The sequence below is a fragment of the Cetorhinus maximus genome, chromosome 32, assembly GCF_964194155.1.
Source record: "Cetorhinus maximus chromosome 32, sCetMax3.hap1.1, whole genome shotgun sequence".
NCBI lineage: Eukaryota > Metazoa > Chordata > Chondrichthyes > Lamniformes > Cetorhinidae > Cetorhinus > Cetorhinus maximus.
The window spans coordinates 13,431,500-13,453,081 of record NC_135910.1 but is presented as its reverse complement, the minus strand read 5'-3'; the positions used below and the strand labels follow the sequence as shown (position 1 = coordinate 13,453,081).

The window sequence follows — 21,582 nt, the reverse complement described above, 5'->3', positions numbered from 1 at the left end:
TTCCGGGACTTAGGGCCCTGGCAACTGAAGGCATGGCTGCCAATGCTGGAGTGGTTATTACTGGGAATGCATAAAAGGCCAGAATTAGAGGAGCGCAGAGATCTGTAGGGTATTAGATCATCTGTTTTAGTGATGTCGGTTAAGGGATGAAAATTGATCAAGACATTAGTGAGAACTCCCTCTCTTCTTTTAAATAGTGCAATAGGATCCACCTGAAACAGGGCTTCGGTTAGCATCTTATTTGAAAGTTGGCACTGGGAGGTGTCAGCCTGGAGTGGGATCTGAACACAGCATTCAAAAATCCAAGGTGAGAGTGCTACCCACTGAGCTATAAGTCATGCCATTGTTCTAGAAACAGTTAACCTGATAAAGCAAACGTGTGGGCCCCTTTAAGGCTAAATTGGGGGATTCAAAGGTCTAATTGATCTGGATCAGTTCATTCAAAGGTTAAATTGTATTCAGTGCTGGAGATCAGAGCAAGTTCTGGGCAAGGTCAGTTAAAGCCTGCAGACTTAGTGGCTCCGCATTGCTTAGTCCCTGGAGAGTATTTCTATACATTGTTACATACACTACTCAGTTTAAAACAAAACTTTCTCTCTTAATTTTGCAGCAGCAACACTTCAATAATCCAACAATCGGAGCAGGGCAAGATTCTGGTCAGTTAAGAAAGTAATGGTTTTATATTGAAATAAGTTGAAATTAATTTTAAAACGTGACACGGGATGTTTGAATTTGATAGAGGAAGGGTGAAAACGTAAAGTTTTGCCCAACTCTTTACATTTATAATGAACTCATTAATATTAACTTGTGCAGATAGTCTGTTTTAATTGATTGAGGGTTAATTATTAGCCAGGACACCAGTGAGAACAGCCAAGGGATGCCAAGGGATGCCAAGGGATCGTTTACATCCACCTGAGAGGGCAGATGAGGCTTTGGTTTAACAGCTCATCTGAAAGGTGGCACCTCCAACAGTGCAGCACTCCTTCAGTACTGCATTGGTTTTTCCACCTAGATTTTTTGTTCAACTGCTGGAGTAGGACTTGAACCCATTTCTGACTTAGGAGTCAGCATCTTACCCACTGTCAGCCACCATCAATTGGTGCATTTGCAATTTGCAACAGCTCCACCAATCAGAGTCCAATTGCCAATCTATCAACACTCAGTTCTCATACAGTATAAATTGTTGTTTCCCCATTATATTGGTATTCTTGCCAAGTGTCCTGATGAGTGCAGGACAGAAAGCTTCAACATGTCTCTCTTTCCAGCAATACTCAAGGTCTGTACTACCAAATGACCAGTAAGAAGCAATTGAAATGGCTAAGTCATTTTACATTATATTAGGGACTACATTTTTAAAAAAATACTTCACTAGATTGCAAAGCGCTATGGCAATTGTGAAGTCATGAAAGGTGCAATATTTAGTCACACTGCAGTTAAACATTCCCCCTGTGGAGGTACTGCAGTGCCACCCATGGCAGGAGGCTGGAATTGCAGCACGAGAAGTTTACATAGCATTTTCCATTATAAATGAGGATATGGGAATTTAGAATGAGGATGTAAAAATGAGGAATTTATGCCATGGACTGAGTTACATATCCACAATTTAGCCTAATTATCATCAACAACAACAACTTATATTTATATTTCACCTTTAACGTAATAAAACGTCCCAAGGTGCTTCACAGGAACGTTATAAAACAAAATATGACACTGAACCAGGCGCATGGGGAACACCACCACCTGCAAGTTCCCCTCCAAGCCACTCACCATCCCGACTTGGCAATATATCGGCCGTTCCTTCACTGTCGCTGGGTCAAAATCCTGGAACTCCCTCCCTAACAGCGCTGTGGGTGGACCTACACCACAGGGACTGCAGTGGTTCAAGAAGGCAGCTCGCCACCACCTTCTCAAGGGCAATTAGAGATGGACAATAAACGCTGGCCCGGCCAGCGAAGCCCACATTCCAGGAAATTTTAAAAAACATGTGAAAGTGTTAACCGCTGAGTCAAGACGACAACTGTATTGTAAGAATATAAGTCTTTCTCTTTCAGATGCTGGCTGTCTTGCTGCGTGTGTGTGCCCTGCAGTTTCTGTACTACTCCAGCTTTAGAGTGTTCACATTTTCTCATTATCTCCGATAAATGAACGCGGTGTCTCCTGGCCCTCGGTCTTGGAACAGAATACATCACCATTACCTAAGCCCGCTGCAATCCGAAATCGTGTTGCCAAGTCAGGATCCAGGGAAAAAGACACACTGTGACTTTAAAGTCTATCGTTACACTGGCTATGCAAAAATTAAGTTATATTTTATGCGAGCTCTACCGTGTTGCCATTGTGCTGTTACATTTTACTCTGATTTGTACAACAGATACCCTGTTCGAGTGAGGAATAAATTCACCGCCCCGCCCCCACCTCTTTCTACATGTACAAGAATGGCCCACCTAGAGACCCCAGTGCCCCACCCCAACCCCGCCCCCTCCTGTTGGAAAGATCTGCTCCCGGATTCCTGAGTCCTAAGGGGTGGTATTCTGCACGCACAAGTGGATCGCTTCTCTCTGCTAAACAGGAACTGCAGAGGAGATAAGATGATGAATGCCCGGCTCAATGACCTAGTTTAAACAGTTACATAGAGTTACATCAAATTTAAAAACACAGCAGAGGCCATTTGCCCCAACAAATGCTTAAGATCCCAACCTCCTCCACTTTACTCCATCTAACCCTATCACCATACTCTTGTGTTCCTTTCTCCCTCACGAATTTATCTAGCTTCCTGTTGAATGCATTGGTAATAATCACCACTCTATAGAGTGGCACGTTTGCACTCTTGAGTCAGTGGAACTCCAATGGCTGGGTCATGTGAGCTGAATGGATGACGGCCGCACTTATCCCATGGACATGCTCTCTGGTGAGCTAACTATCGGCACAAGGCCAATAGGGTCGCCCACGTCTGCGATACAAGCACATCTGCAAGCGAGAGCTCAGGTTGAACAGGATCGGAGTCGATGAGTGGGAAGTCCTCGCTGCTGACCGGAGCGCCTGGAGACAAGCAGTCAGGAAGGGAGTGGAAAAAGCAGAGGAGAAAAAGAAGCGACCAGATGATGGAAAAGAGAGTCCGCTGGAAGGAAAAAACATCAGTCGAGATCAGGCCAGCGCTATTCATCTGTGCCAGCTGCGGAAGGGACTGCCAGTTACGCGTCACCCTCTACAGCCAAAACAGACGATGTTCAATCCAGAAGTGACATACACCCTGGGCACAGTCCATCATCTCCCGAGATGGACATATCATGCCTACATGAATATAGCAGCAGGTACCACGTTTAAGCCACTCTCTGGGAAAAGAAGTTTCTCCTTAGTTCCATATTGGATTTATTAGTGACCATCTTATATTTATGGTACCTAGTGTCGGATGCCCCCACCAGTCAAAACATCTCAACATCTATCCTATCAAACCCTTGACAATATTAAAGACAATATTTGTCCAAGAAGTTTGACACCATCTAGGACAAAGCAGCCTGCTTGATTGGCACTCCATCCAGAAGAACTCACACCCTTCACCATCAACACACAGTGGCAGCATCTACTAGATGCTCAGCAGCAACTCACCAAGGCTCCTTAGACAGCACCTTCCAAACTCTTGACCGCTCCCACCTCGAAGGGCAAGGGCAGCAGACACATGGGAACAATAACGCCCGAGAAGTTCCCCTCCAAGCCACTCACCATCCTGACTTGGAAATATATCACCGTTCCTTCACTGTCGCTGGGTCAAAATCCTGGAACTCCCTCCCTAACAGCACTGTGGGTGTACCTACACCACATGGACTGCAGCGGCTCAAGAAGGCAGCTCACCACCAGCTTCTCAAGGGTAATTAGGTATGGGCAATAAATGCTGGCCCAGCCAGCGATGCCCACATCGCATGAATGAATAAATAAAAATCCTAAGGAGATGAAAGGCCGGACAAAAATACAATGTATTCAGGTACACAGAAGTCAGTTAAATATCACCAGGGGTAGATTACACAGCTTGGAGCTTGTCACCCATAAATCATTGAAGGCGGCAGGACAGGTTGAGATAGCAGTTGAAAAAGCATATGGGATCCTAGGCTTTACAAATAGGTCACAGAGCACAATAGCAAGGAAGTTATGATAAACCTGTAATGAGCGCTGGTTCAGCTGCAACTGGAGTATTGTGTCCAGTTCTGGGTGTCACACTGTAGGGAGGGTGTGAAGACATTGGAGAGGGCGCAAAAAAGATTCACAAGAATAGTTCCAGGGATGAGGAACTTAAGTTACGTAGATCAATTGGGCAAGCTGGTGGTGTTCACCTTGGAGAAGAGAAGATTGAGATTGTGATAGAGGTTTTCAAAACCATGAGGGGTCCAGACAGAGAAAATAGGGATAAACTCTTCCCATGGGTGGAAGGATTTAAGACGATTGGCAAAAGAATCAAAGGCGACACGAGGGAAAACTTTTTCAGGCAGCGAGTGGTTAGGACCTGTAATGCACGAATGCGCTGCCTGAGAGTGTGGTGGAGGCAGAGCCAACCTTGACTTTTAAATGAGAATTGGATCATTATCTTGGAGAAAAAAATGGTGGGGGAATGGCAGTAGGGGAATTGCTCTTGCAAAGAGCTCGCTCAGACATGTCCTCTTTCTGTATTGTAACCATTCTATGATAAGTGGGTTGGCCCGGGAGATTGCAAAAGATTAATTGGGATTACATCTTTCAGCAATTTATGCGTCAAATTGGCTTTGCCTTTGAAAAACAAATAATTATAATCTCTGTGGGTGGAGTAGTGTTGAAATTACTCAAATGGATCAGTAAGGATTTGGCCTTGTCTTTAATTGCTAATTTGTAGAGAGATGGACTACAATTCCCAGAAGCGATTTGGAGGCGGACTACAATTCCCAGAGGCCATTGCGAACGTGCCCGACGTGTCCCGCCCACTGCTGAACGTCATGACGTTTTTTGTTGTTTTGAACGTCGCCAGGAAGTGGGGATTAAATGCCCTGAATGGAGGAGAGGGAGCAGAGCAGGAGCACAGGTAAACACCTCACCTGTTAACACCTGGGCAATAGGAGATGATAGAGACATTTACAAGATGTGCCTTATTTTAAAAGGAGGTGAAGGGATTATCAATTAAATTAGATTAAATTATAATTGAGGAGAAAATGAGATTATGTGTTAAATCAGATTTCTATGTAAATAACATAGCCACAAAGGACTTGCTGTGAACTAGTTTTATTTTTGATGGACATCTTAATGGGAAAGGCATTTTAAACTTTTTTGCATTGACTAACACATCGTGGTAGCATTGTTAACTACTGCCAGCTGACTCGATACAAGCTGTAGTCAGAGCTGAGATTTTCCTGTGGTTCTGCTACTGGCTGCGTCAATGAGACGATCTACAGAAACGACCCTTATACGGCACCATTCACGACCTCAGGGCGTCCCAAAGTGCCTGACTGCCAATTAAATACTTGTGAGGTCGCTGTGGTGGCTGACGGCAGCCAATTTGCACACATCAACCTCCCACAAATAGCAATGGGATAATGACCAGTTCACCAGGTTTTAGTGAGGTTGGTTAAGGGATGATTGTTCGTCAGGGCACTGTGGGGAACTGCCCTGCGCCTCTTCGAAACACCATCAAGAGATCCGATGCACTCCTGCGAATCCCACGCAAATACTGACACACTTCTGGGAACCACTGCATACGCTGACCCATGCCCTGGGACCCCTGCAAATGCTGAGTAATCCCTGGATATTCTGACACACTCCAGGGAGCCCCTTGTTAAACACCACTGTAAATACTGACATACTCCTGGAGAACCCCTATAAATATACACGGACTCCTGGGGGCCCCCGTAAACACTGATGCAGTCCTGCAGACATCCTGTAAATTCTGACACACTCCTAGAGACTCCCTGTAATTACTGACCACTCCTGGGGACCCCCTATAAATACTGATGAACTCCCAGGGACATCCTGTAAATATTGACGCACGCCCAGGGACCACCTGTAAATACTGATGCACTCCCAGGGACCCCCCCCCAGTAAATACTGATGCACTCTTGGGGATACCCTGTAAATATTGACGCACTCCCGGGGGCATCTGTAAATACTGACATACACCTGGAGACCTCCGGTAAATACTGACGAAGTCTCAGGGTCCCCCTGTAAGTAATGACGCACTCCCAAGGACCCCCTGTAAATACAGACACACTCCCATGGACCCCCTATAAATGCTGACACACTACCCGGCAACACCCTGTAAATACTGACACACTCCCAGGGATACCCTGTAAATATTGACGCACTCCTGAGGGCATCCTGTAAATACTGACACACTTCTGAAGACCCTCTGTAAACACTGACGCACTTCCAGGGACCTCCTGTAAATACTGATGCATTCTCCGGGACCCCCTGTAAGTACTATCACACTCCCAGGGACCCCCTATAAATATTGACACACTACCCGGGGACACCCTGTAAATACTGATACACTCCCAGGGACCCCCTGTAAATACTGGCGCACTCCCAGGGACCCCTGTAAATACTGACACACTCCTGGGGACCCCCTGTAAGTACTGACGCACTCCCAGGGACCGCCTGTAATTACAGACACACTCCCCAGGGACCCCCTGTAAATACTGACACACTCCACGGGGACCCCCTGTAAATACAGACACACTCCCGGGGACCCCCTGTAAATACTGGCGCACTCCCAGGGACCCCTGTAAATACTGACACACTCCTGGGGACCCCCTGTAAGTACTGATGCACTCCCAGGGACCGCCTGTAATTACAGACACACTCCCCAGGGACCCCCTGTAAATACTGACACACTCCACAGGGACCCCCTGTAAATACAGACACATTCCTGGGGACCCCCTGTAATTACCGACACACTCCCTGGGGACCCCCTGTAAATACAGACACACTCCCGGGGACCCTCTGTAAATACAGACACATTCCTGGGGACCCCCTGTAAATACAGACACATTCCTGGGGACCCCTGTAACTACAGACACACTCCTGGGGACCCCCTGTAAATACAGATACACTCCCCGGGGACCCCCTGTAAATACAGACACACTCCCCGGGGACCCCTGTAAATACAGACACAATCCCCGGGGAACCCTGTAAATACAGATACACTCCCCAGGGAACCCTGTAAATACAGACACATTCCCGGGGACCCCCTGTAAATACAGACACACTCCCTGGGGACCCCCTGTAAATACAGACCCACTCCCCGGGGACCCCCTGTAAGTACAGACACACTGCCCGGGGACCCCCTGTAAATACAGACACACTCCCCGGGGACCCCCTGTAAATACAGACACATTCCTGGGGACCCCTGTAACTACAGACACACTCCTGGGTCCCCCTGTAAATACAGACACACTCCCCGGGGAACCCTGTAAATACAGACACACTCCCCGGGGACCCCCTGTAAATACAGACACACTCCCCGGGGACCCCCTGTAAATACAGACACACTCCCCGGGGAACCCTGTAAATACAGACACACTCCCCGGGGACCCCCTGTAAATACAGACACACTCCCGGGGAATGCCCCCACTATCCCATCCTAACCTCCAAGTCAGTCAGGCTGCCCTAAGAAAAACAACAGAATTACTGACAAAGCTATTTTTTGATCAATCTGCTATGACGAGAAAAATATGTGTCAACAATACAGACACATTCCTGGGGACCTGGACCTGGCTTCAATTTGCAGGTTTCAGGGTTCCCAGTTGGAAATGTGTTGGTGAAATGCTCGTTCCCAGCAATGACAGACTTCAACGATTTTGAATCCGAGAAGCCCTGTCCTTTTTACTCCCATTGTTCAGCTGTGTGGTGTGAAACAGTAATGGGTGTCGGAGAATGGGCAGAGTGTTGTGAAGTCGTGTATCTTGGGATCACCCAGGCTTGACCAAGTTGCTGGTTTAAGTTTTAAAAGTGTTTGCACAAAAAAAAACATTAGAGGAGACGTAATAGGGAATGTGACCTTTCGGTTAGGCCAGGAAGTTGATTGCTAGCCTATGGGACAGTCCATGATAAGCTAAGGAATGTGACCTTTGGGACAGGATAGAATAAGGTGATGAGTTATACCGTGATAAAACTGATTGCCTGACCTCGGGGTGGGCTAAGATATGCAGATCACTGGGCACTGTAGTAAATCATCAGAATAGATAAGGCAAAGTTCACGATTCACTAAACTGTGGGCATCGTTTGTGTTAAAGGTCAGGTCTTTCCGTGATTATTTTGTAAACTCATCTGTAATTGCGGACATACCGAACTAGATGTACAAGATAAGAGCATTGTGAGTTAATGATGAGGTATCACAAAGATGGTATAAATGACCGATGGAAACTGTGTATCTTTGAATTGCCTCTTAGAGCATTCCCTTGTATTGAATAAACTGCTGCTTGCTTTACCTATAGCTGACTCTGCGTCGAGTGTCTCTAGATACTCCGCAACAGTTGGATAGAGAGTAGAGAAGGCTATTGATGATGGAGAAGCAGGAGGTTGTGAGGGAGCCCATAGTCCCTGTGCTGAGTGGGGGGAGGGGGGGACAAACTGAGTTAATGGAACCAGAGTCAGAGGACAAAGCAACACAGCAAGAGGAGGCTAAATAGCTCTGGACATAGCTGAGGTGGTAGGTGAGGTATGAGGGAACTGGTTTAGAAGTGCACAGTGCCTCAGCCTGTACACCAGAATGATTGAAAGCAGGGTGCCAGAGATGCAGCTTAGAAAGAGCTGAGGTCAGGGCAGTACAGTGGGAGTTAGATACGAGGGACCAGCTTAGGTGTCAGCTTTGGCTCAGGACCCTCGCCTTTGAGGCAGAAGGTTGTGGGTTTAAATCCCACTCCAGAGACTTGAGCAAGTAATCTAGGCTGACACCCGCCGTGCAATACTGAGGGAGTGCTGCACTGCCAGCAATGCCGTCTCTCAGATGAGACATTAAAGTGAGGCCACGTTTGCTCTTTCAGGCGGATGTAAACGATCCCAATGCACTGTTTAAAGAAGAGCAGGGAGCCAATAGTTATCCCTCAATCCACATCACAAAAACAGAGACTCTGGTCATTACCACATTGCTGTTTGTGGGAGCTTGCTGTGCGCAAATTGGCTACAACATTTCCTACGTTACAACAGTGACAACACTTCAAAGCGCGTAACGCACTGGAACCTGCTGAGGTTGTGACGGGCGCTTGATAAATGCCAGTCTTTCCTTCTTAACGACAGAGTGAGCATGAACCAAGGTACTGAAGGAACAGAAAGGTATACTGGGAGTGAGAGACAGGACAGGACTGGGTGTGAGAAGATGTCGTAGGACTTGGGTAAATTCAGATATGCACACATTCTGGGTATGAGCAGCAATACCATTAAGACCAGAGACCTTATTGAAGTCTAGGGAGTGTATAGACCAACAGATATGGTAGCAATAAAGCTGACCTAAGCAGATTATTTGCCCGAATCATCCAGATTAGTTATGGAAGAGAAGTGGATAGAACATAAGAAATAGGAGCAGGAGGAGATCACACGGCCCACCAAGCCTGCTCCACCATTCAATAAGATCATGGCTGATCTTCAACTTCAACTCCATTTTCCTGCCTGCTCCCCATATCCCTTGATTTCTTGAGACTAAAAATCTGTCTCTACCCAGCCTTAAATGTATTCAACGATGGAGCATTCACAACCTTCTGGGGTAGAGAATTCCAACGATCCACAACCCTTTGAGTGAAGAAATTTCTCCTCATCTCAGTCCTAAATGATCAGCCCCATATCCCGAGACTGTGCCCCCGTGTTCTAGATTCCCCAGCCAGGGGGAAACAACCTCTCAGTGTCTACCCTGTCAAGCCCCTTCAGTGAGATCACCTCTCATTCTTCTAAACTCCAGAGAATAGAGGCTTTATTTACTCAGCCTCTCATCCTAGGACATCCCCCTCAACCCAGGGATCAATTTAGTGAACCTTCGCTGTACTGCCTCCAATGCAAGTATATCCTTAGTAAGTAGAATAACAGACTGGAATCTAATCAAGGGATTTGGGCGATTTCTGTATCGTATAATATATATGTGGGTGGATGGTGGTGAGATACAGGTTGAAATCTAATCAAGAGGCTCGGGCGGTTTATATATAGAATAACAGATACCCGGGAGTGAGTTACAGACTGGAATCTAATCGAGGGGTTCAGGTGGTTTATATATAGAATAACAGATACCCGGGAGTGAGTTACAGACTGGAATCTAATCGAGGGGTTTGGGTGGTTTATATATAGAATAACAGATACCCAGGAGTGAGTTGCAGGCTGGAATCTAATCGAGGGGCTCAGGTGGTTTATATATAGAATAACAGATACCCAGGAGTGAGTTACAGACTGGAATCTAATCGAGGGTTCGGGGTGGTTTATATATAGAATAACAGATACCCGGGAGTGAGTTACAGACTGGAATCTAATCGAGGGGCTCGGGCGGTTTATATATATAGAATAACAGATACCCGGGAGTGAGTTACAGACTGGAATCTAATCAAGGGGTTTGAGCGGTTTATATATAGAATAACAGATACCCGGGAGTGAGTTACAGACTGGAATCCAATCGAGGGGTTTGGGTGGTTTTTATATAGGATAACAGATACCCGGGAGTGAGTTACAGACTGGAATCTAATCGAGGGGTGCAGGTGGTTTATGTATAGAATAACAGATACTGGGGAATGAGTTGCAGACTGGAATCTAATCGTGGGGTTTATGTAGAAAATAACGAATACCCAGCATTGAATCTAATTAGGGAGGGGCATTGATAATACTAAAGGACATCTCCATTTCTCCTAAGGTTAGGGAATGGGTGAATGGAAGGTAGTGGTGGTTCCAGTGCCTCTCTGGCAGCCTTTGGCTGGGAGTGCACGTGTGGGGGCACATTGGGTAGGGGCAGTATTGGGGTCGACTGTGATGCCCCCCATAGAGGAATAGCATGCTGACGCACACTGTCATGGCCCAGAGACAGAGGGGGCGTGTGGAAATGTTCGAACTCTGGATCCTATAGGAGAAAAGATGCGGTACAGATTTTTTTTAAAAACAAGCTTGTTCTTCATCTTGGACATGCTGTTCATGCCTGGATGCAGACTGCAAATCAGCAGTTCCTTTGCAATCCTCCAACTATTAATATACTGGAATCAAAGCTGACCTTGGTGTCAATACCATGTATCCAATATTCAACAACAACACCAGAAACTTGCCTTCATGTGGTGACTTTCATAACCTTGGAATGTTCCAAATTTCTAAACAGCCAACGAAGTACTTTGGAAACCTAGTCACTGTCGTAATGTAGGAAACTCTGGAGCCAACTTGTGCACAGAAAGCTCCCACAAAGAGCAATGTGAAACAGGCAGCTAATCTGCTTTTGAGATGTTGATTGAGGGACGAATATTGACCAGCACCCCAGGGATAACTCCCCTCCTCTCCTTCAAAGTAGTGCCATGGGATCTTTTACGTCCACTTGAGAGGGCTGATCATAAGGAATAGGAGCAAGAATCGGCCACTTGGCCCAGTTTCCCTGCTCCGCCATTCAATATGCTCATGGCACATCTGATTGTGGCCTTAACTCCTCAAGAAATAGGAGCAGTAGTAGACCATACTACCGCTCCCCATATCCCTTGATTCCCTGAGAGACCAGAAATCTGTCTGTCCCAGCCTTAAATGTATTCGAAGGGGCCTCGGTTTAACGTTTCACCAAAAGTCTGACAGTATAACACTCCCTCAATACTGACCCTCCGACAGTGCAGGATTCCCGCAGTATTCCACTGGAAGGGCCATTTTTTGCTCAGATCTCTTGGATGGGAGTTGAATCCACCACCTTAGAATAAAAAATTGGTGGTTTCAATCATGTCTGCTGCCCTTGTCCTTCTAGATGGCAGCAGTCTTGGGTTCGATTGGAAGGCGCTGTCTAAGGAGCCTTGGTGAATTCCTGCAGTGCATCTTGTAAATGGTACACACACTGCTGCTGCCATGGTATATTGGTGGTGGAGGGAGTGAATGCTTGTGAATGGGGTGCCAATCAAGTGGGCTGTTTTTTCCCGGATAATGTCGAGCTTCTTGAGCGTTGTGGGAGTTGCAGTCATCCAGGCAAGTGGAGAGTATCCCATCACACTCCTGACTTGTGCCTTGCAGATGGTGGACAGGCTTTGAGGAGTCAGGAGGTGAGTTACTCGGCGCAGGATTCCTAGCCTCTGACCTGTTCTTGTAGCCACGGTATTTATATGGCTGGACCAGTTCAGCTTCTGGTCAATGGTGTCTTGGCCAATACTTATCCTTCAACTGGTGTCAGTTAGGGGGAGATGGTGGTGTAGTGGTAATGTCACTGGACTAGTAATCCAGAGGACCAGGCGAATGCTCTGGGGACATGGGTTCAAATCCCACCATAGCAGCTGGTGAAATTTAAATTCAGTTAATAAATCTGGAATATAAAGCTAGCCTCGATATTGGTATCGATTGTCATAAAAATCCATCTGGTTCACTGATGTCCTTTAGAGAAGGAAATCTGCTGTCCCTACCTGGTCTGGCCCATATGTGACTCCAGTCCCACAGCAATGAGTGAGCAGGCTGTTCAGTTCAAGGGCAATTAGGGCTGGGCAACATACGCTAGCCTTGCCAGCAACACCCACATCCTGTGAACGAATAAAGGAGTATAAGAAATAGGCCCTTATTGTATTGCTGTTTGGGGGATCTTGCTGTGCACTTGGAACAGTAACTGCACTTCAGAAAGTGCTTCAAAGAGCTTTGGGGCATCCTGAAATCACGAAAGGTGCTACATAAATGTAAGTCTTTCTGCATTATTAAAAAAAATGTCTCATTTTTCCAATTGTGAGGTTGGGTTGGGTGGGGCAGGCAATCACCTTAAAATCAGAGCCGAGATATTCGGGAGGGACGTTAGGAAACGCCTGGGTGTAACTCCCTCTCACACAAAGCGACTTAATAACATTCAAATTTGAGATGGAGAGATCTTTGCTGGGCAAGGGTTTAAGAGAATATAGGGCCAGTTAAGGCAGGTAAATTGAGTTAAGTTACAAACGAGATCAGCCATGATCTAATTAGAAGCACTGGAGACACGGGGAGAAACTTTTTCACGCAGCGAGTGGTTAGGATCTGGAATGCACAGCCTGAGAGTGTGGTGGAGGTAGGTTCAACCGAGGCATCGAAGAGGGAATCGGGTTATTATCTGAAAAGGAAGAATGTGCAGGGGCTATGGGGAGAGGGCGGGGAAGTGGCAGTGGGTGTATCGTTCCTTTGGAGAGCCGACGCAAACATAGTAGGCCGAATGGCTTCTTTCTGCGCTGTAACCATGCTGCGATTCTGTAAATGGCAGAACAGGCTCGAGGGACCGAATGGCCTCCTGTGCTGAAACCGTGCTGCGATTCTGAGAACGACAGAACAGGCTCGAGGGGCCGAACGGCCTCCTCCTGTGCTGAAACCGTGCTGCGATTCTGAGAACGACAGAACGAGGCTCGAGGGGCCGAACGGCCTCCTCCTGCGCTGAAACCGTGCTGCGATTCTGAGAACGACAGAACGAGGCTCGAGGGGCCGAACGGCCTCCTCCTGTGCTGAAACCATGCTGCGATTCTGCGAACGACAGAACGAGGCTCGAGGGACCGAACGGCCTCCTCCTGTGCCATCCTGAGAACGGCGGACCAGCTTCGAGGGGCCGAATGGCCTCCTGCAGTTCTTGCATTCCTTGCGCGGCGTTAACGCCGCCTTCGCTGCGCAGGAGGCGGTCAGCAGGCAGGAATGTGTTAACGCTCTCACCACGAGTGTTCCTCACTCCACACTCCGTAGCCATGTCGAGTTTTTTATTCTTTCTAACGAGCCCTGGCAGATCAGAGTAACTCTGCCATCCATATATAGACATGCCGTGAATTCTGCCTCATGATAGGCTCTCGGTGTCTCGCAAGTGTCTGTCAACAAATGGCCTCCCTCCCCTTAGCTTTGCAGATTTGGTTTAAGTGAAAAAGGTACTCCAGTACTCCAGCTCTCCAAATGCTGTGCCTCCCCGGCCGCTTTCACCTTGAGCAGGGGGTGGAGGGGGAAGGATTTACGGTCGGGAAGATGTTACAGGATGCAGCATGCCGCAGAATCTGAATCATTTCTCTCTCGCCTTCTCCTGCTGATGTGTGTGTGTTTGTGAGTGTGTGTGTGGTGTGTGTGTGTGTGTGTTCGTTTAAGACCTTCCCACTTGTGGCCTGCAGCAGATGGCAAAGCAGGGGACTAGATTAGCAGCAACCCTGGACAGGAGTCACCACACTCTGCTACCTACTTCTTTGTGATGAAGGTAAGAAGGGAGACCCGGGAAGGGGGTTGTGGGGTGGGGGGGGCGTTCGCAGTGGAAGGGGGGTCTGGTTGCCTGAAAGGACTCGCCGGTCAAAATCAGGAAGGCAACAGCTTTTTGGGGACGTCCCGGATTTTAAGATTCTGTTGCCACGAGCTACCACAGCTCGCTCCTGAAGCTATGCGGCGTGGGACGCCTAACTCCAGCCCCTCTCCAGACCTGTCGTGTGTCTAACCTCTTTATTTTTGTGAGGAGCGAGATTTCCCCCTGAGGTTGACTGAAAAAGAAAATGCCACTTGTTTTCCAACGCGTCTCATTCCTGGGCTTCTGTGCAGTTTGTCTGACTTTCCATCCTCCCAACAACCCCCTCCATCCCCGCCAAACCCCCAAAACCCCCTCACCAATCCCCCTCTCCGCAAACCGCATCCCCCCCCCCAACCCCCACCAATCCCCCACAACCCCAGTGTTGGCATCTCTCCCTCTGGCCTCAGTCACTCGGGTCTACTTTTTTTTTATCCTTTCATGGGCTGTGGGCGCCGCTGGCTAGGCCAGCATTTTTTTTTTTTTTGGCACCCCCCATTCCCTAATTGCCCTTGTTCAGGGGGCATTTAAGAATCAACCACATTGCTGTGGGGGTCTGGAGTCACATGTAGGCCAGACCAGGTAAGGACGGCAGATTTCCCTCCCTAAAGGGGGCGTTTAGCGAACCAGGTGGGGTTGCTTTTTTTTTTACAAAAATCAGCAATGGTTTCGTGGCCATCGTCAGACTTTTAGTTCCAGATTATTATTGGATTCAAGTTTCACCCTCTGCCGTGGTGGGATTCGAACCTGGTTCCGCAGAGCGTTACCTGGGATCTCTGGGATACCAGCCCGGTGACAATACCGCTATGCCTCCACCTCCAGTCAGTGTGCACCAGCCTGTGGACCTGTTTGTGAGGCAGAGCAAGGAATCTGAACTCTTCCCCCCCGCCCCCTCTCCTCTCCTCTCACGTTTCCCCTTAATTCTGAGGGACTCCAAACAGCAGATACACTGCAGTCAGACTTCCTTGAGGTAAAGGGGTTAACATAAGTACCCCACTCGCCCACCACGAGGTAAACAAGCTCCACATTGGAAGATAAAGCCCACGCGGGTAGTCAGATTGTAATTCTTTGATGCAACGTGCTTCACCTCACTTGTTATTTTTGTTCCCACTTGCATTGAGGAGGCAAAATGAGAGGCTTCATCTGCTCAGTGCAGCTGAAGGGGTAAGTCTAGGGAGTGGGGGCCACAGATAACTGGTGCCAAACTTGAGTTTCTTGGGTGTTAAGAGGAAAGTTGTGGGGGGACTGGGAGAGTCATCATCACAGCACTAAGGTCCCGGGAACGCATAGCTAGATGCAGTTCAGGCATGGTGGGTAGGCTAAATGTGGCACAACATGGAATTACAGTCATCGATCTACACAGGACTGTGGCTAGAGTGTGTGTTGGAGGTTGTGGCTGTGCTGGAGGCTGAGCTTACATGATCGCCCCCTTCATCCTGGGTTGTCTGCAGATCAATAAAAGCGACTAATGTCAAATGTTGTGGGGGCTGAAGGGGTGGGGGGGCGGAAAGACTCTCTTTCTAACCTTGTAGAACACCCCTAACAGACTTTAAACATTGACCCCTCCCAACCCACTGTGACTCTGTTGCGCTCTGATTTGCAGTCAGCCTTGTTTACATTGCCGGAGAAGTTGCAGTTTGCAACAGAAGATTAGCCACCCTGCCCCAACCCCCCCACACCGATGGCCTGTTGTGGTATTGAGCTCAGTACAATACTAGGTCTGTGCTGAGTCAGTGGTGGTGATCACGACCCTCCCAGCCAGTGTTCCAGCTCCTGAAAAGGAAAGAAAGATTTATATAGCACCTTTCACAACCACCGGACGCCCCGAAGCGCTTTGTAGCCATTGAGGCCCGCCTTGGAGTGCAGTCACTGTTGTAATGCGGGAAATGTGGCAGCCAATGTGTGCACAGCAAGATCCCAGAAACAGCAATGTGATAATGACCAGGTCTTTTTGTGATGTTGATGGAGGGGTAAATATTGGCCAGGACACCGGGGAGAACTCCCCTGCTCTTCTTTGAAATGGTGCCATGGGATCTTTTACATCCACCTGAGAGGGTAGATGGGGATGTATTTCATCCGAAAGACTGCACCCCTGACAGTGTAGCACTCCCTCGGTACTGCATTGGAATGTCAATGGAGACTTTTGGGCTCAAGTCCTGGAGTGGGTCTTGAACCCGGGACTTTGTGCCTCAGAAGCAAGTGTGCTACCCACTGAGCCACTGCTATACACCCAGACCACTGTACCCTTGACCCCTCTACCTTGGAAGGTCAAGGGGAATCGGGCAACAGTTGTGATGCCTCCCATAATCAAACAGCCTGGTACTCGGCATCTAGACCTGCATGTGGAGCATGCTCACTCAGGTTAGGTATCAGCCAGCACCTGTGGAACCCGAACCTCGGGCAGAATCAGTGCTTTAGCGAGATGAGAGGATTGAATAAACAAGGTACAGGAAGGGTGGGAGTGGGTGTTGCTGCAACTATTGTGCACATTGCTTCCCGGGATTATCCCCAGTGTATCCAAAAACACTCGCGAGCTGAGGTTTGCTTCGGGACGCAGCCAGAGAGTTCTGGAAAATCTGCTGTGCCTTGGAGTCCGCATGATTTATCCCCTGACTGTGAAGATGTAAGCATAATTTTCACTTCTCCCATGGAAGTCCCAGCTCTTGTTGGGGTACAGTTCCCCGGGTCCTGACTCCTGTTGGGGTACAGTTCCTTGGGTCCTGACTCCTGTTGGGGTACAACTCACCAGGTCCTGACTCCTGTTGGGGTACAGCTCCCTGGGTCCTGACTCCTGTTGGGGTCAGCTCCCCAGGTCCTGACTCCTGTTGGGGTACAGTTCACCAGGTCCTGACTCCTGTTGGGGTACAGCTCCCCGGGTCCTGACTCCTGTTGGGGTACAGTTCACCAGGTCCTGACTCCTGTTGGGGTACAACTCACCAGGTCCTGACTCCTGTTGGGGTACAGCTCCCCGGGTCCTGACTCCTGTTGGGATGAAGTTCTTCAGGTGTCCTTTGACCCCCAGCACCTGTCCCCTATGGTCATTCTTCATATGAGCACAAACAGTCAGAGGGGAGATGGGTAAGATGAAGGTTTAACCTCCAGTTTCCATGCACTGAGCTCACAGTCTTAGAGCTTAGTGCAGGTTCAGACTGAGCACAAACACGTACTGCCCCTTGCCCCCATCTCACAGCCAGAAAGGGGGAATCAGGCTCAGGGAGGTAGGAGTGCACCCCCTCCCTCACACCATCTGAAAACAGAGTGACATTAACAGAAGCCAGACAGCAAGCTGCCTCTGTGATCCTGAACCCAGGACCCACCTGCCCAGTAAAGGGAAGGTAGATTTTAGAACTTTTTTGTTCCCCATGTCAACATTTCCTTGGCTTTAAGAGTACATTTTCCCTCCATTAAACCGCCTTCCACCCTCTAAAGTTTGATCGGCACCCCATCCCTAGCTTAAACATTCAATCCCTCCGTCACCGACGCACAGTGGCAGCAGAGTGTACCATCTACACGATGCACTGCAGCAACTCACCGAGGTTCTTTCGACAGCGCCTTCCAAACCCACAACCTCTACCACCTAGAAGGACAAGGGCAGCAGACACATGGGAACACCACCACCTTGCCCTCCAAGCCACTCACCATCCTGACTTGGAAATATATCGGCCGTTCCTTCACTGTCGCTGGGTCAAAATCCTGGAACTCCCTCCTTAACAGCACTGTGGGTGTACCTACACCACATGGACTGCAGTGATTTACGAAGGCAGCTCACCACCACCTTCTCCAGGGCAATTAGGGATGGGCAGCAAATGTTAACCTTGCCAGCGACACTCACATCCCATGAAAAAAACAAAAGCGAGAGTTTCCTCCCACATCTCCCCTAAAAGGCCGTATCTCTTGTGGAGGGTGGCGGGGGTTGTGGGGGGGGGCACAGTGCAGTTTCTTGCATGAGTAATCTTTCAGTGAGTGGCATCAAACCAGTTTTAAACCAGTTAGGTCAGTGAGCAATGCAAGCCAGGCTTTTCCCCGACCTCCACACACACACACACAAGCGCCCGATCTTCTAGCCAGTCTCCCCGGTAGCAATCAGGAGCAAGAACCCCAACCAGTGTCCCCCTTCCTACCCCAGGGATGCCAAGGCCCAACTTTAGCACCCCTGTCCCCAGCCCAGCTGTGATCAGCTATCTCAGCTCAGGCTGGGATGGGGATCAATAGCTTCCAGCTCTTTATGACTCAGCGACCAACTACATAAATGCTGCAGAGCCATCCAGGCCATTATAAATAAGCGTCTGCTTCTAAACTGGGCCTTCCCTTGGAATCTAAATTATCTTAGTCTCGCTGAAAGTAAGAGGCATTTTGTCGAATCTTTTCATCCTGCACTCGTCAGGACAATTTGCAAGAATATCAAACGTAAGGAAAAACAACAAACTTATACTGTATAAGAAGAGAGTGCTGATTGGTTGGCATGTGGACACTGGTCAACTCTCCATGGCAATGCCTCTACCAATTGGCCTTGCATCCAGAATTTTCCACTGATTGCATGAAAACGTCGAGTTGTGAAAGGCTATTCAACTGTGTGGGGACCAGAGCCAAGCTCGACCCTGTCCTTAACCTGGGGCTCATCTGAAACTCAGCACCCCGTCTCCTAACTCACACCAGGTCCTGTTCATCCATCACCCCTGTGCTCACTGACCTACATTAACTCCTGGTTCAGGAAGCAGGGAGCAGCAATAAAGGGGGCATTTTCAAGTTGGCAGGCTGTGACTTGTGGAGCCTCAGCCATTAACAATCTGCATTAATGACTTAGATGAAGAGACAGAGAGTAATGTATCTGTGTTCGCTGATGATACAAAGCTGGGTGTGAATACAAGCTGTAAGGAGGATACAAAGACTGCAAAGAGATGTATACAGGTTAAGTGAGTAGACAACAAGGTGGCAGATGGAGGATAATGTGGGAAAGTATGAGGTTATTCACTTTGGTCGCAAGAAAAGAATATTTTTAAAAATATGAGAAAATTGTAAATGTCAACATTTTGTTTTGTTTAGGGATCTTTCCTTTAGCCATCCTTACCTGGTCTGGCCTACTCCAGATCCACAGCAATGTGGTTGACTCATAAATGCCCTCTGCAATGGCCTAGCAAGCCACTCAGTTCAAGGGCAATTAGGGATGGGCAACAAATGCCCACATCCCGTGACAGAATAAGTTTAAAAAAACGTTCAGAGAGAGTTAGGTGAGCTCATTCAAGGAGCATAGAAAGTTAGCCTGCAGGTGCAGCAAACAATTAGGAAGGCAAATGGCATGTTGGCGTTTATTACAAGAGGATTGGAGTACAAGAATAAAGAAATCTTGCTGCATCTGGAGTACTGTTTGCAGTTTAGGTCCCCATATTTAAGGAAGGATATACTTACGTTGGAGGTGGTACAGCGAAGATTCTCTAGATGGGTTCCCGGGGTGAGAGGGTTGTCCTACGATGAGAGGCTGATTGAGTAAATTGGGCCTATACTCTCTGGAGTTCAGAAGAATGAGGGGCGATCTCATTCAAACGTTCAAGATTTATGAAGGGGCTTGATAGGATAGATACTGAGAGTTTGTTTCCCCCTGGCTGGGGAATCTAGAACACGGGGGCACAGTCTCAGGTTAAGGGGCTGATCATTTATGACCAAGGGTTGTGAATCTTTGGAATTCTGTACCCCAGAAGGTTGTGGATGCTCCATCGTTGAATATATTTTAAGGCTGGGATGGGCAAATTTTTGGTCTCTCAGAGAATCAAGAGATATGGGGAGCGGGCGGGAAAGTGGAGTTGAAGCTGATGATCAGCCTCGATCGTATTGAATGGTGGTACAGACTCAACGGGCCTTATGGTCTCCTCCTGCTCCTACTCCTTATGTTCTTATATAACAATGCATCAATTCTAAAATTCCCCTCCTTGTTTGCAAATTCCTCCATGGCTTTGACCTCCTTATCTCTTGTAACCCTCTTGAGCTCTCTGCACTCCTCCAATTCTGGCCTTTTACACATCCCCAATCTCCGTCGCTCTGCTATTAGTGGCCATACCTACAGCTGCCTGGGCCCTAAGCTCTGGAATTCCCTTCTCAAACCTCTCTGTCTCTTTCTCTTCCTTTAAAACCTACCTATCCATCCTGATAGCTCCTTACGTCACTCGGTGTCAGATTCTGTCTGGGTGCGTTCTTGTGCAACACCTTGTGATGTTTCACCATGTTAAAGGTGCTATGTAAATGCAAGTTATTGCTGCTGGCGTCCATGATATCCAAACATTCCTAGCTTACAACTGGGATCACTGGATACCGAGCAGAGGGTAGGGATTCTGACAACGTAGGCATTTGTGAACCCTATTACCACTCAACTTAGTGTCAGCTTGGCTCAGTTGGTAACTCACTTGTCTCTCAAGAGATTGTGACTTTAAGCCTGACCCTTAAGACAAGCCCATGATCTAACCCTAACCTCAGTGTAGTACTGAGGGGTTGCTGCATTGCTGGAGGTGTCGCCCGCCACATGAGGCGCTAAACCGGGATCTTCTTCGGCCTATTTCAATGCTTCAAGTGGCCATCAAAGATTACGGTCAGAATAAAAACAGGGCTTTTTCTCAGGTTCCTGGCCAACATTCCTCCCTCAATCAATACCTACAAGAACGGAGTGAGTGGTCATTCACCTCCAAGCAATAAACAAAATGGCCGCAACTTTCACCAACATTACAAAGGTGGCTGCATTTCAAAGAAGAAATGTATTTACCATTTGCGAAGTCCAACGACTACACTTTCTTCATTGTAGTTATTCTCTGAAGTACAGATATTGCACAAAGGGCCATAGGTCCCGATAGCAAGATAACGAACACAGGCCAACACTCAGTCTGATGTGCAGTATAGACACAGGTCCACACACTGTCCAATATATACTGTATAAACACAGGCCCACACACAATACAATATCTACTGTATAAACACAGGCTCACACTCCATCCAATATATACTGTATAAACACAGGCCCACAAAAAGTGCAACATACACTGTATAAACACAGGCCCACACACAATCCAACATACACTGTATAAGCACAGGCCCACACACAATTCAATATACACTGTATAAAGACAGGCCCACACACAATCCAACATACACTGTATAAGCACAGGCCCACGCACAATCCAACATACACTGTATAAGCA

At 48.0% G+C, this 21,582-nt stretch overlaps 1 protein-coding gene across 2 annotated transcripts in view; it reads left to right on the top strand.

The window, feature by feature from the left end:
• Nucleotides 1–5,010: 5,010 nt before the first annotated feature.
• LOC144671417 (glutaminyl-peptide cyclotransferase-like) overlaps nt 5,011–21,582 on the top strand; it is a 56,094-nt gene continuing 39,522 nt past the window's right edge. The window contains exon 1 of one of the 2 annotated variants that reach the window (XM_078533321.1): nt 5,011–5,041. Coding sequence is in view for 1 of the 2 variants with exons in the window: in XM_078533320.1 (XP_078389446.1) it covers nt 14,318–14,323 (6 nt within the window). In the remaining variant the exon portion in view is untranslated. Of the gene's footprint in view, nt 5,042–13,891; nt 14,324–21,582 lie in introns of those variants that run through there. The other variant, XM_078533320.1, reaches the window with a different exon arrangement.